This window comes from Rattus rattus, chromosome 18, assembly GCF_011064425.1.
Source record: "Rattus rattus isolate New Zealand chromosome 18, Rrattus_CSIRO_v1, whole genome shotgun sequence".
Lineage (NCBI taxonomy): Eukaryota > Metazoa > Chordata > Mammalia > Rodentia > Muridae > Rattus > Rattus rattus.
In genome coordinates, this window is record NC_046171.1 from 12,300,691 (window position 1) to 12,315,539 (window position 14,849).

The 14,849-nt window shown below is 51.5% G+C and overlaps 1 protein-coding gene across 1 annotated transcript in view; it reads right to left on the reverse strand.

Annotated features, from left to right (window-relative positions):
• Nucleotides 1–14,849, reverse strand: part of Bcr (BCR activator of RhoGEF and GTPase) — a 127,777-nt gene that overhangs the window by 33,498 nt on the left and 79,430 nt on the right. The window contains 3 exon segments of the mRNA XM_032888340.1: nt 6,903–7,043; nt 9,104–9,156; nt 12,542–12,602. Coding sequence (XP_032744231.1) covers nt 6,903–7,043; nt 9,104–9,156; nt 12,542–12,602 — 255 coding nt within the window.

Sequence of the window (14,849 nt, forward strand, 5' to 3'; positions counted from 1 at the left end):
AGGCTACCAGCATGCTAAGACCACGACTCCCTCACTCTCTCACACATACTTCCACGGGGCAGAAGGTTTTCTGGGTGATCATAGCTACAAGATTCAAGAAACAGTATACCTGCATTTGTCTTTGGGGCTGTGAGCCTAGCCTTTAAACGGATGAGCTATTTCCCCAGGGCAACACTATACAGATCTGAAGACATGTATGAGGCTGGAGGGAAGATTCTAGAAACTGGGTATCTAGATTTTTTTTTTTTTTTTAAGGTCAGTGGTAGAGGGATACAGGATACGGAACACCAACATCTGCACGGAGAATGATTACACGGCTGCTTCCTCAGTAAGGACACAGAAATGAGTCCTCAGACCACAAGGTGGCAGTCTTTTCTCTGTACAAAGTAACTGAACTTTTGCAATGGCCAGCAGAGGGATCCCTAAGATCAGCCTAGAAGCTGTGGGTTAGTAACGTCCAGACAAGAGCTCACTGAATGCTCAATGGCTTTCAGGCTTAAGAGCTTCCAAGAGGCAGGCTTAGCTTGGTTGTAAAAAGTATTTCTGACATCTCAACGGTTACTTAATCCCTCCCCCCAGCTTCATCACAGGGGGCCCTCAAACACTTCCCAGCCAACCTTGCCAGCCCTGGGCCCCAGTCTGGGAATGTTATTCCTGGGGTGTGCAAGTCACTGACTGTGAGAAGCAGCATGGGATCTGGCTTCTGAACCCCAGGGCATGGGCAGTTCTACCCAAACAGGACATCCAGCAGTTAGGGAGGAGGGCCATGAAAGCCTTGGGACAATAGGTGGGGTCCTAACCATTAACTACAGTCCATCCAAGGAGGGAGGCTGGGAATCAGAGAATGGAGGGGTCAGAGGGTGAGGGAAATCCCCAGTCCTATAGCATGGGGACTGTCTCAGGGACGGAGGATAGAGTCTAAAGGCTGGCAGCAGTTTGCCCTGCGTTATAGTCAAGGTCCCTGACTTCTGTCAAGATTCCTCCTTCATAGCTCAGGAGGTCAACCAGGCCAGGGCTCAACACGGCTCTGAGCCTAGCTAGATCTTCAGTGCGGGGAGTGGCTAAGACGGTCTCCCTTCTATTGTTCTTCATCTCTTTCCCCAGGAGAGACAGGACCAGGACAGATACTCTAGTGGGGAAGCTTTGATAAAGAAATACTGAGGATAGGTGGGGATCCACATAACTCTGTACAGAGCCTCAAGGCCCTGCCTTGTCCCTCTGCCCATTGGCTAAGAAGCCTCCACTACTGAGTCATCACCTACGTGACCTCCTCTGTTCCCTCCCTGGGACCCTGGCTCCTGCGTAGACTCTGGTCAGTCAGGTCTGGCTGGGCCAGCTCAGATGGCATCGATGGGGAGTTCAGGCTCAGGCTTTGTCTGCCCAGGGGACACCTGAATCAGAAGTGCTCCTCAGCCCCCAGTAATGGCTTCCGCTCCAGCCTGCTTCTACTCTCCAGGGCACACAGGCGAGGCCAAGGCTGGACCACCTCTGCTAACAGCCTCAACAGTGAGAGGCCAGCCGGTCAGGAAAAACTGTTGACTCAAAGTCTCACCCAGGACAGCCTCCCACCCACTCCTGCCCTAAGACAGACAGCCCAGGACCTCACTGGACCCAGATCCAAAGAGTCTGTAGCTCAGAGAGGCCGGTTGGCTGAAATGGCCGGAGTGTGTGCAGGCTCCTGTGTGAGTGTGAGACTGTTGGTGTTCCTTCTAGGCTCCGCCCTGCCCCACGGTTACCTGGCAACTGCCAGGTGTGCCTGACTCACTATAAAAGGGGCTGCTTGCCCCTTCCTCACTCTCTTCTCTTGCTCTCTTCTTCCTTTCCCTATGTCCCTTCTCTCCCTATCCTCCCCCCACCACCACATGCTCATGGCTGGCCTTTACTCCTGTGTATTAATTTTCCCCTCCCTCCCTCCCTCCCTCCTTCCCTCCTTCCTTCCTTCCTCCCCCCTCCTTCTCTCCTCTCTCTCTCTTTCGCTTTCTTTCTTTCTTTCTTTCTTTCTTTCTTTCTTTCTCTCTCTCTCTCTCTCTCTCTCTCTCCCTCCCTTCCCCATGCCCTAAATAAACTTTGATCTATACTACACTGTCATGTGGCTGGTACCTCATGGGGAAGCAGCACGGGTCTGAGGCACTCCCTTCCTCCTCACCCTACATCATCTCCACCAAACACACCCCTTCTTCGTTTTCTTTTTTATAAAACACAACAAAGTGCGTCCTGGTTTCTCTGTGTGGTAGGAGGCCCTATGCAAGTGTCTCTGTCCCCGTGTCGTGGGAGAGGGCAATGGATGAAGATATGTGTACATTTTTTATGTGGAGGGGGTAGGCGTTCCTCATCAGGTAGGAAATACCAGCTGCAAGGGACACCATCACCTGCCGACATGGCCGGGCACCCTGGGAGTGAGGGGAACTGGGATTCCCTCTGCTTTCTCAGCTTGTCCCCTGGCATTGCTTGGGAACCTGCCCAACCCCGGGCCTCCTTTGGGAAGACTAAATTTAGAAGTGCGCTCTGTGGACTTAATGTACACACCCTCTTTCTCCTTGGTGCAGTGTGTTTACTTTATCTCGGCCTCGGTTTCGATCACACGGGGTGGCTGGGGCAGGGGCTGGACTGTAACTCAGTGACGAAGGGTTTGCCTGGCATGGACAAGGACCTGGGTTCCATGTTAGTGCCGTAGGAGAAGAAGTAAGATGAATATGGAGAGACCTGCTTGGTGGCATTTGGGGGATAGGGGGATTATATGAGACAACACACACATAGGGCCTCACAGGGGCTACTGGACACCATTTGCTGAGGCTTCTGTGGTCTGAGGACTGAGCCCGGGACTCTTGTATATTCTGATATTGTATTACACTTACAGTTCTGATCCTTCTGCTTGGGCTGTGGACAATGTGTCCCAGTTCACGACAGCGAGCAAGCATTCCTACTACTGGGTGGGGAGTGGGGTGGGTGTCTCAGCCTTCTCTCATCTTGGCTCACCACTGCTCCTTAAGACCTCTTGTGAATGGGTTTGACTTTTCCAGCTGCAGTTACTCAACAACTCTGTGTGTGTGTACGTGTTGCTGGAACGGAGTCTAGGGTTTCAAGCATGATAGGCAAGCGCTCTAGTACCGAGGTATAGATTTCCTTAGTCCCCCAGGTCTTTTCAAGCAGCAGCAGGTAAGCCTAGCGTTCTTCATCTAAGCTCCATTGCCTCTCACCCTCTGCCTTCGCCAGCACTATTCCTCTGGCACGGTTCCTTCTTAAAGCACCTTCGGAACCCATTGCCCGCCTCCCTCCACAAGGGGCCTCTAGGATCCCAGGCAGAGAACGGGGATCATTCGAATCTCCTGCAAAGCCCTAGTTGCAGACCTCAAAGCGGAGAGGCAACAACCACTTGGAGGAAATTACCCAGCAGCAGGGATCTAGTTCTCTAACTGTGAAGTTAATTCGGATAAACAAGTGTGCACCCACCCACCAGCTCACAGGACTGGGGCCTGGAAGGAAAATGTGTCTCCAAGATCCCCTGATCCAGAAGCCCCGACTCCCCATCCTGGGTAGCTAGGATCCTGGGGAATTGGGGCGAGGATTCTGGCCTGCCAGAGGCTGCTGGCCTCTGTTCAGTTTAGAAACTACCTCTAACGCTGCCCAGACACTACCATAAAAGGGCCAGCTCTGGAGCGGGGAGACTTGGCTAAAAAGCATGAAGAGATCACAGCAGACTGACTAGAGGTCAGGTGCTAACCCCGGGCTCATACTTGGGTCTCTCTACAATGCCCTGACCCATCCCAGTGAGAGGCTTACAGGTTCTTTCCTGGCTAGTAACATGGAGGGTGGTCTGCACAATCTCCAACACAGACGGCATCTCCACGTCACCACATCTGTTTCAGCTTCATCATGGCCCAGTGGAGGGGTCACTGCCCTTCGAGAGCACAGACGCTCATGTCACGGGCAAGCCGTGGGTGAGGATTGACGTGGGGTTGGAAAGCTGTCCTTATGGTACCTGTCCTGCAGCATCAAGCACAGTGTTGTTGGAAGGAAACTGAGGAGGACGCTGAAGAGCTCATATGCCTGGGCATCCGGGGCACATGTACAGGCACCTGTCTGCCACCCTGCCTTAGGTGAGCCCTGAGGCAACCACAGAGCCAGATGAAGGGGTGTTAAGTAGAACTGTACATTTTCAGAGCCTATAAGAATAGTTCTCTAGGGGCTGGGGATTTAGCTCAGTGGTAGAGCACTTGCCTAGGAAGTGCAAGGCCCTGGGTTCGGTCCCCTGCTCCGAAAAAAAGAATCAAAAAAAAAAAAAAAAAAAAAAGTTCTCTTGGGCTGGAGAGATGGCTCAGTGGTTAGAGCACTGACGGCTCTTCCAGAGGTCCCTGAGTTCAATTCCCAGCAACCACATGGTGGCTCACAACCATCTGTCATGGGATCCGATGCTCTCTTCTGGTGTGTCTGAAGACAGCTACAGTGTACTTATGTAATAAATGAATCTTAAAAAAAACAAACAAAAAACCAAAACACTAGTCCTCTCTCCCTCTAGCAGCTGGGGTAGCTCCTCTGCAGGTACGAGCTCCTATCTTCATAAGCATTCTACCCTCCAGACCTGCAGACAGCTGCTAACAGGGGCTGAGATCTCTTAGTCCCTAAGGCAGTTATGCTCTGAATATTTCGTTTTAAGGGATCCTAAACAGAAAACAGGGAGGGACACAGAAGCGGATTCCGTCCTACATTAAGGGGCGAGGCAAGAGCGGTTCAAGCATTTGCTTCTCGGGTCAAGCTCTCCTAAATGAACAGCTGACCAAAGAGAAAAGGCACCAGGTGGGATGGGTGACTTCAGCAGGCACCCAGTGAGGCACACGTGAGACCTTGGCAGACGCGGGTCGGTCACCCGGCTAGATATATCGGACGCTGATAGGGAAGCCATGGGCTCTGCTCTTATCCACTGGCCTTAGGTGAGAAGCTGGTACAGGGCCCAGTGAACTCCACATGAGACCTGCTTCCCAGGTCCTGCATGTACCAACCAACCAGGTGGGGACTGCTGTCAATACTCCTCCCCCCCCAGGGGTTACTAGCTAGAAAAGCTAGGGTCCCACTTCTGCTTTCAGTGGGCTTAATGATAATTGAGTGGTGGACCCACGGCCAGGCCCACTGTGGGCGTGGCCTTGGAGCGGGCGTGTAGAGTGGGCGTGGCTTCGTTGCAGTACATGTGACCTTATTGGAGCTGGGGTGTCACTGTGGGTGTGGGTTATAAGAGCTGCCATTGACTGCTCTGTCCGTAAGTCAGACCACTGTGAGGCTGGGGGAGGTGAGCCCCTAACTGTAGAGACAAGGAACAGGTATCGAAGGGAGTGTCTGTGAGTGCTGGAATGCTCAAGGAAGCCCTCAGGATACTGGGATGGAGCCCGAGTTGGCTTTAACCAAAGCCTGGATGGATCTGGTGATGGAACTGAAGGGCGGTTCCCTCTTCTTCCTTGGCTCCTCCTGGCCCACTGTGAGAAATGTGACCAGGTGCCTCACTCATAATTAAGCCCAGTCAGACAGTGGTTAAGTGCGTACTTTCAACTCAACTGTAGAACAGCGATTCCCAGAAAAGCACGTGGAGGGTGGGATGGTTTGTACAGGCTCGGCTCAGGGAGTGGCATGACTAAAAGGGGTGGGCTTTGCAGAATGGGCATGGCCTTGGAGTAGGTGTGGACTTGTTAGAATGTCATGACTAGAAGGGGTGGTCTTTGCAGAGTGGGCGTAGCCTCGTTGGAGTAGGTGTGGCCTTGGTAGAGTGGGTGTGGCCTGTTGGAGTAGGTGTGGCCTTTGCAGAGTGGGCGTGGCCTCATTGGAGTAAGTGTCACTGTGGGTGTGGGCTGTAAGACTCATCCTAGCTGCCTGGAGGTCAGTATTCTGCTAGCAGCCTTCAAATGGAGATGTAGAACTCAGCTCCAGCTGTACCAGGCCTGCCTGGATGCTGCCATGTTTTGGCCTTGATGATGATGGATTGAACCTCTGAACCTGTAAGCCAGCCCCAATTAACTATTGTCCTTGGTCATGGTGTCTTGTCTGTTCACAGCAGTAAAACCCTAACTAAGACAGAGGACAAGACAAGAGCAGCCTGCCTGTCAACGCACTGACAGAAGGAAGAAAACTCACCAAGCACGTGGGCCAGAAAGGGAAGAAGTGGTTCCCAGAGGCAACCGCAGCCAGTCACATGATCTTTCCATGCCCTGTCTAAACTTGACTGTCCTGTCTATGCACAAGACCCAAGAGACTATAAGGCAGCTGCTCGCCTACCTTTAACACCATCTCTGACAAAAAGCTTGTGTCAGATTGCAGCTCCCTGCCCTGTACCTGTGTGGAGCTCACCAGATGTCGCCCAACGGAAAAGGTACGTGCCTACCAATGTGCTAGCCTCGTCCCTCAAAGGGCAGCAAGAATACAGGATGAGGGTTGCTTATTGATGACGCAAGGAAAGAAAATCACCATTGGCGGATGTCGTAGGGAAAAGGAGAACGGAGTTTCTGGGCTGAAGACATCCACTTCCTCAGCCAACTCAAGCCCCTCAACTGTGAATCCGTCTCTTTGTCATTCAAAACCTTACATCTAGTGTTCACGGCATTCCGAGAAAAGACCAGGAGGAAGTGTCGGGTTTTAGGCAAACAACATGCTATCCTCCTGTTCACTCTTGCTTCAGATGGGGAGCTGCGCTTAACAGCGAGATTTGTTCCAAGCCCAAGAGGTGGCTGAGTGAGGGCCAAGGACAGAGGCTGCTGTGGCCATGGCAGTACAGGATCACCCATTCGACGTCACCCTGACGTTCTACATACATGACTATGCTATACCCTGCAGGGTTATGAATTCCCCAAAGACACACAGCACATGTCCCACGCTGTGCCTGAGACTGAGGCTGCCCCGTGTCCCCCACCAGCCACGCTCACCTCTCCTTTTTTCACGGTCATGGACTGCCGGCGGGGCGTGATCTCCTCGTTGATGCTGGACAGGAAGTTCTGAGAGATGCGGAGGGCGTCTTGCAGCAGGGAATGGTCGGGGTGGCTGGATGGAGTGTGCTTTAGCAAGTCCTGTCCCCGGTGGGAAGACCGGAGTTAGTCAGAATGGGACTGGTACAGTCCACGGTGTGAAACCATCCAGTCACACTGCGTGCAATTCAGAGCTTCAGGCCTACTGTCCTAAGAGCACGTCGGTGAGCTTCTTCTTAGAAGTAGACACCGGCCCCAATGGCATGCCCATGCACTCAGTAAGAAGAAGAAGCTGTCATTATTATAAAAACCTAGGGCAGGGTTTCTGGCCCATGGTATTATTAACACTGGGGTTAGATAAATGCTTTATGGTGGAATAAAAATGCCTGTGTGGTACAGACATTTGGCACCACTGAGGGCCTCTGGGTGCACTAGATGCCTCTAAATCCTCATTTTCAGCTGTGATGGCCAAATGTCTTTGGCCATTGATGCTGGTATCCTGAAGGCAGAACTGATTATGGTCCAGAACTCCTGGCCTATATATATGTACAAGGCTGGGAGAAAGCCCTGGTTCCTCCAGGTTCCCCTTCCTTCAGATGAGTGCCTTAGCCCTTCCTAATCTGACAGAAATATTGCTAATTTATATACTACAAGGGCAGTTTTGTTCCTGCCCATGGTAAGCAGCTCTCTGATTGAGAGAAACAACCCCCACCCCTCAACTCCTAACCCTAACTACAAAGAGAACCTGGAGAGATGAGTAGGTCCACCTCTCCTCCATCCCTCTTAAGCAGCTGTTTTCTCTACCAGGATTCTGTGTTACACAAATGTCTGGACCAATCACAGTCACAGGCAGATGACAGCATCTCAGAGTCAAATGGACGGGCCACATGGCCAGGACTTGTGAACTGTTACTGTTTCATAATCCTAGAATCGTCTAGAAAGAAAGCCTTCATGAGCAGTTGTCTAGACCAGGATGGCTTGTGGGCATACCTGTGGGGAAGTGTCTTAATTACAGGGGAAGACCTGTCCACTGTGGACGGCGCCGAACCTAGTCGGGGCATCACGAGTTATGTAAGAGCAGAGAGCTGGCTGGCCACAGCACGTACACATTCATCATCTGCTCTCCACTGTGATGGGACTGGCTGCTTCAAGATCTGTCACCCTGATAGCTCCTGTGTGCGGAGCTCAGAGGCATCAGATTCCCCTGGAGCTGGACTTACAGGTGACGGTGACTCACTCACGTGGGTACTAAGAGCAGAGCTTGACGTCCCCTGGAGGAGCAGTACTTAACCGCTGAGTCATCCCTCCAGCCCCATCCCAAAACTCCATCAGAGCTCCATGAAGAACAAAAAAGCTGGATACAGTAGCATACACCTCTAAGCCCAGTACTTAGGAGGCTGAGGCAGAGGAACTGTGAGTTCCAGGGTGGCTTAGGCTACAGAGCAAAGCCCGGGTGCACTGTGGAATGCTACATAGTTGTAACAAATGAAGCAAAGCCACCTGGGCCAAAATGAAACAAAAATCTCCATCTATGTCATTAATAGGATGAGGGTGGTGTGAAAGTTTACAATGTGGCACCTTCTGAGCAATTAAAAGAAGATATTCACCACGTTAGTTCACACATAAGCCCTTAGTGGGGGCTCCTTGGGAGGGAACAAAATATTTGGGTAGGCTTTGTCAGCATGAATGCTGTTAACAGGTTGCCCCCCACCCCCCCAACCCCGAGTGGGGAGCTTCTGTTTTGTTTTCTCAGTACAGAGAACCCCCTGATGGTGGGTCTCCCCCTGTGCCCTACCCTGTGAGGTGGGAGGTAACACCAACTGCCCTGCCTTGCCCATTTTCCATGAAACCTCCGCTTACACACTTCGCTGCAATGCCACGTTCCCACTTACAGACCCCTGCCCATGTGGGATAGGATAAGCCCTCCCTGTCTATTCCACTGGGGGCACTTCTGTCCCCTAGCCACCTCCGGGAAGGTCCTGCATTCTCAATAAAGGTGTTGGCAGTAGAATAGCAGGGCACAGGTTAGAGACGGGCAAAAGGCCAGCATTAACCTCAAGACAAGAGACCCAGTGAAGGGGCCTTCTCTAGCTGGTCTGAGGATGAGTGGAGGACCCAGGCCTCCCTGGGAGGCAGATGCCATGCTCCCCAATGGGACTCACGTGAAGGACTAGTGTGCTCCTCGTCACCCGGTCCACAGGTTTGTAGAGCAGAGCTGTGAAGAGACAGGCAAGGGGAGATATGACCACACTTGGAGAAAACAGAGTAAACCTGCCTCCTGGTGCCTCAAAGCCAGGAGGAAGGGCAGGTCCACCTCCCCTTTGCAGGGCCAAGAGGCCAAACTCGAGCATGTCTGCGATACTACAGGCTTTGAGTTCAGAGCTGCTGCTCAGGCCTGAACCTCTGCAAAGGTTCAGCCCATACATGTTGCTGTCTGGGACTGTCAAGGAGGACGGTGAGGGCCACAATCCTACCCTATAGCGGTCCAGAATGCGGCTCCCAGAGTCCATGGCTGAACAGGTTTCAGAAGCCCGGATCCGAGAGGGACAGAAGCCAACTGGGATATCAGGTAGGAGCTCTGGGATTTATCTGGGGACACCCGGGCCAGCCTGGGCCACCTTTATTTCTCCTACACAGCAATGAGCACAGACACTTAAGGTCTTCCTACCAGATCTAAGCACACTCCTTTACATAATTTGCATGGCTGCTGCAGGGTGCACACTGTTGTTTCCATTTTTATTTTGGGGGTGGGGGGAAGTAGTCCTGGTTATAGCCCAGGCTGGCCTTGAACTCCCAGAGACCCACCTGCCTCTGCCTCCTGGAGTGCTGGACCACTGCCCAGCTGCTGTCTCCATTTTTTTACATAGGGAAACTAGGGCTCAGAAGGGCTAAGGAGCTGGGTGGGGGTGGGGGAGCTCTGGGGAATAGAACCATCTCCATGGTCCTCTATGAGTGAGTATAATTGTTCACACCAGCCTCACTCCTCTTAACACCAGCCTCACTGTTCACACCAGCCTAACTACTCACACTAGCTTAACTATTCACTAGCCTAACTATTCACACCAGCCTCTCTGTTCACACCAGGCTAACTCCTCTTAACACCAGCTTCACTGGTCACATACCAGCCTAACTACTCACACTAACCTAACTCTTCATACCAGCCTCTCTGTTCACACCAGGCTAACTCCTTTTCACAGCAGCCTAATTATTCACGCTACCCTAACTGTTCACACCAGCCTCACTCCTCTTAACACCAGCTTCACTGGTCACATACCAGCCTAACTATTCACACTACTAGCCTAACTAGTCACACTAGCCTATCTGTTCACACCAGCCTCACTCCTTTCCACAGCAACCTAACTATTCATACTACCCTAACTGTTCACACCAGCCTCACTCTTCTTAACACCAGCCTCACTGTTCACACATCAGCCCAACTATTCACACTAACCTAACTATTCACACCAGGCCATCTGTTCACACCAGCCTAACTATTCACACTGGCCTAAACATTCACACCAGTCTAACTCCTCCTCATAGCGGCCTAACTGTTCACGTTAGCCTAACTCTTCTTCACACTAGCCTAACTCCTCTTCACACATCAGCCTAACTATTCATACTACCCTAACTGTTCCCACCAGCCTAACAACCTACTTTCTGATTAGCACGGAGGTTGAACACACGGTCCCAGGATTCAGTAGCTCGCCAGCCTGCCTATCGACCTGTGTCCGCTCAGGCCCTTTATGCGATGAAGTACTTGCCTTGTTGTCTGCTGTCTGGAGCTGATATGCCTTCCCTTTGAGACATGACGGGGCTCTGCCCGTGAGCGAATTCACCTACGCATGGATCACCAAGGAAGTGGCTTGCTGTCGACTTGAACTATCTCGGGCACACTTGTCTGACTTGCTGTGTGATGGCCTGTGCTGGGGCTCTGCCGAGTCCCCACTGTGAAGAGAGCCCTTCCTGGATGCAGCTGCCTGACCTTGAACTTCTCATCCTTTCGGGCTGTGAGCCGAATGAACCCTTACTTGTGTGTATGGAGACTGAGCATCGGGGCTGTGCAGGCTAAGAGAGAGCTGTACGTACCACCAAGCTACAGCCCCAGGCCAAAAAACCCACTATTTTTATGAACTACTCAACTAAGACATGTGTGGTAGCTCCTATCAATAATCCCCCCACATAGGAGGCTGAGTCAGGAGGATAGCAGTGAGTTCTAGGCAAGTCCGGACCATGGTGTGAGACCCTGTCTCCAAAGCCAATAAAAGAAAACGAAGAACTCAGTGGTTCTACTCAGTTGTAAAGCTAGACGACTACCTATGAGAGAAGAGAAATACAGTCCTACTTGCAGGGCCAGTGGAGACAGAGTGATGGTACTCTTAAAAGGGACTTTAAGGGTTGGGGATTTAGCTCAGTGGTAGAGCGCTTGCCTAGGAAGCGCAAGGCCCTGGGTTCGGGTTCCCAGCTCAAAAAAAAAAAAAAAAAAAAAAAAAAAAAAGGGACTTTAAGGCGGCTGGAGAGATGGTGCGTTAGTAAAGAGTGAATGCTGCTCTTCCAGAGGTCCTGAGTTCAAATCCCAGCACCCACATAACAGCTCACATTTGCTTGTAACTGCAGCCCCAGGGGATCTAATGCCCTTTTCCAACCTCTGTGGGTACTAGGCACATATGGTGCACATACACACGTCCAGGTCAAACACTCACACACATAGAACAAAAATAAAACATTCTTAAAGTTTTTACAAAGTGTTTTAGGACGGGGCTCTCACTGGCCCAAACTTGCAATCCTCCGCGTCTGCTTCCTCAGTACCTCAGCCTAGAGCTGCGTGTCCCGGCGCCAGGCCCAGCAATGTGTGTATTTCTTTTTTAGATAGGGTCTCACTGAGTATCCCGGGCCAGCCTCAGGTGCAGCTTTTCCCTAAGTGTCTCCTGAATGCTGACATTACAGGTGTGTTCACCTTACTGGTCTTCGCAGTGAGACTTTAATATGTGATTAAAAAAAAAATACTGTGTCTATGTGAGCTGCCACGTGGGCGCTGGGAACCAAACCTGGGTCCTGTCTTCTGAAAGGGATGTTAAGGCTTCTAACGGCTGAACTAAGTCTCTAGCCCCTCGGTAGAGTTTTTACACACAGAGATTAATTTATTTTGTGTGCGTGACTGCACGCATGTGCAGTGGACATCGGGCACAAGTGCGCGTGTGGAATCTGGAGGGTAACTTTTGAGAACCGGCTCTCTCCTTCCACCATGTGGGCCACAGGGATCGTACCTCTTTAGGCACGGAACCAACCACCTTTTACCCACTGCCCCACGATGACCTCAGAAGCCCCTGGTACCCGAGACCTCCTACAGTGTTTCCCTAGTATCGTGTCATCAACAAACTTGTCTGGATCTCATCCGTTCTGCCTTGCTGGGACCAAAGCTGGTCTCTGCCCCTCTTCCTCCCTCTCCCTGCGTGAAGTCTAACTTGTAAGTAGGCTGCTGCGAGGGAGAGGAGAGTGGGGACTCAATGAGGTGTAGTGTCTGTCTTTCCAGCAATGCCCACTCCGTTGGAAAGGTACACACGAAGGCACAAAGAAACTGTTCCTCTGCAGGGAGAACTCACTTTCCAAAGAGTTCTTGGTAGTTGAGTCTTTGATGTCCTTGTTGCTTCTGGCCCTCAGGTTCTGTGGGGAGAAAGAGCACATCAGGCATCCTGGTGCGAAGCCGCTGAATAAATGTATACCTGCTATGGGGACAGGAAGGGGCTCTGGGGTCACCCTCCTAATTCGGTGCCACAACTAATACCTTGGAACTGGTATTGCCTAGCTCACCGAGGATAAAGCCTGCTGTGCACTTGGGTACCTTTCCTCAGAGGCTAACAGCCCCTGCAGTGGTTGGTTCTACCTATATCCTACTTAGCAGTTCCTAGAGGGTATAAGGAGCTAGGGAAGCTAAACAGGAAGACTGCAAGGTGTGGAGCATGGGAGTGGCCCAAACTCCACATTCTCGTAGCCAGTGTAAGAGACCAGGTGACCTGGCTCAAGGAGACCAAGAGTTGAATCACACATTTGCCCCACACATGACTCCAGAAGTCATCTTTATCAAACTCTCATTTAGCATTGGGAGAGCATCTCTGGTCTGACTGGATACCACTCCACACATCTCTCTCAACTGGTCTTGGAAAAGACTGATGGACCATTACCTGCTCTGTACTTGGGGCTGACCCTTCAGAGAGCCCCACACATGAGTACTGACAGTGCGTTCCACCTTATTCCCTTGAGTGGGGACCTCTCTCGGAACATGAAGTTCTCTAGTTGGCCAGGCTGGCCAGCCAGCAAGCGCCCACCTGTGCCTTCTAACACCGGGATCACGGGCACACGATGCCTTGTATAGCTTTTATGTAGGTGCTAGGGTTTTAAACTCAGGGTCCCGTGCTTGCGTAATGAATGTTCTTAACCGTGAGTCACCTTCTGGCACCTACATTTTCCTTTCTAACACTGCCTTTCTGCATGGGGATCTTTCCTCCCGGCATCCTTGTTTGACAGAAGAAAGAGAAGTCAGTCGGAGCTCTCAGGGAGTGGGAATTGTACAAAGGTGACAGTGACAATCCCCCAAGATGTCACATGGCTGCCCCTGACACTGCAGAGATATGATGGGAAGGGAGAAGAACCCTTGCGTAGAGTAGAGAGATAGTGGACCTGTGGGTGATCCTGACTGGGCTGCCAGCCTCAAGTGTCCTGTTCACGTTCTCTGTATCTGAGGTGCTCTTTTAAGGCCTAGAGGCCCGCCACACGTCATGGCTTGAGGTTAAATGCAAAGAGGGAAGGAGCAACCGTCAGGCCTGGGATGGTGAACCCTGGAGATTCCTCTAGTAGAGGTCTACAGACACAGCAACTTTGAACCCCCATGGGTGCTCCAAGATTGTTGGCAGGAAAGCCACAAAGCAGAAGGCTTGCTCATGGCCTCTAGTGACAAGAATGTAGAGTAGATGCAGGCCTTCCATTGTGATGGTTTGAATAAAAATGGCTCATAGAGAGTGGCACTATTAGGTGTGGCCAGGTTGGAGGAAGTGTGTCACTGGGGAAAGAAAGGCTTTGAGGTTTCAGATGCTCAAACCAGACCCAGTCTGTTTGTATCTGGTCTCTGTCTCTCTTCTGGCCACCTGTGGATCTAGACATGGAACTCTTAGCTACCTCTCCAACACCATGCCTGTCCACACACTGTCATGCTTCCTCCCACAACAATGATGAACTAAACTTCTGAACGGTAAGCCAGCCCCCCAATTAAATGTTTTCCTTTGTAAGAATTGCTGGGGTCACGGTGTCTCTTCACAGCAATAGGAACCCCAACTAAGACACCCGTGATAGGACACAAGGGTAGGGTTACAATTACTACAGACAAAATAAGGGAGTGGCCAGGGGACACGGCTGCTGATGTTTAAATGTATTTTCCAAAAGTTTGCACGTCAGGAACAGGAACTCCTGCTACACACACTTACTGTGTCCGGAGTTGGGATCTCGGAGAGGTGGTTAGGACGACATAGAGGCGGTAAGGTCATGAGGATAGACCTTAACTGAGTTAGTCTGCCTAGTCTATCCTGACATGTGACATCCTGTCATGACACAGCAAGACACTCAACAGATGTACCTCAATGTGGTGGTCTAAATATGCTTGACACTATCAGGAGGTGTGGCCTTGTTGGAGTGGGCGTGGCCTTGTTGAAGTGGGTGTGGCCTTGTTGGAGTGAGTGTGTCACTGTGGGTGTGGGCTTTAAGATCCTCATCCTAGCTGCCTGGAAGCCAGTCTTCAGTTTGCCTTTAGATGAAGATGTAGAACTCAGTTCTTTCTGCACCATGCCTGCGTGGACGCTGCCATGCTCCTGCCTTGATGATAATGGACTGAACCTCTGAACCTGTAAGCCAGCCCCAGTT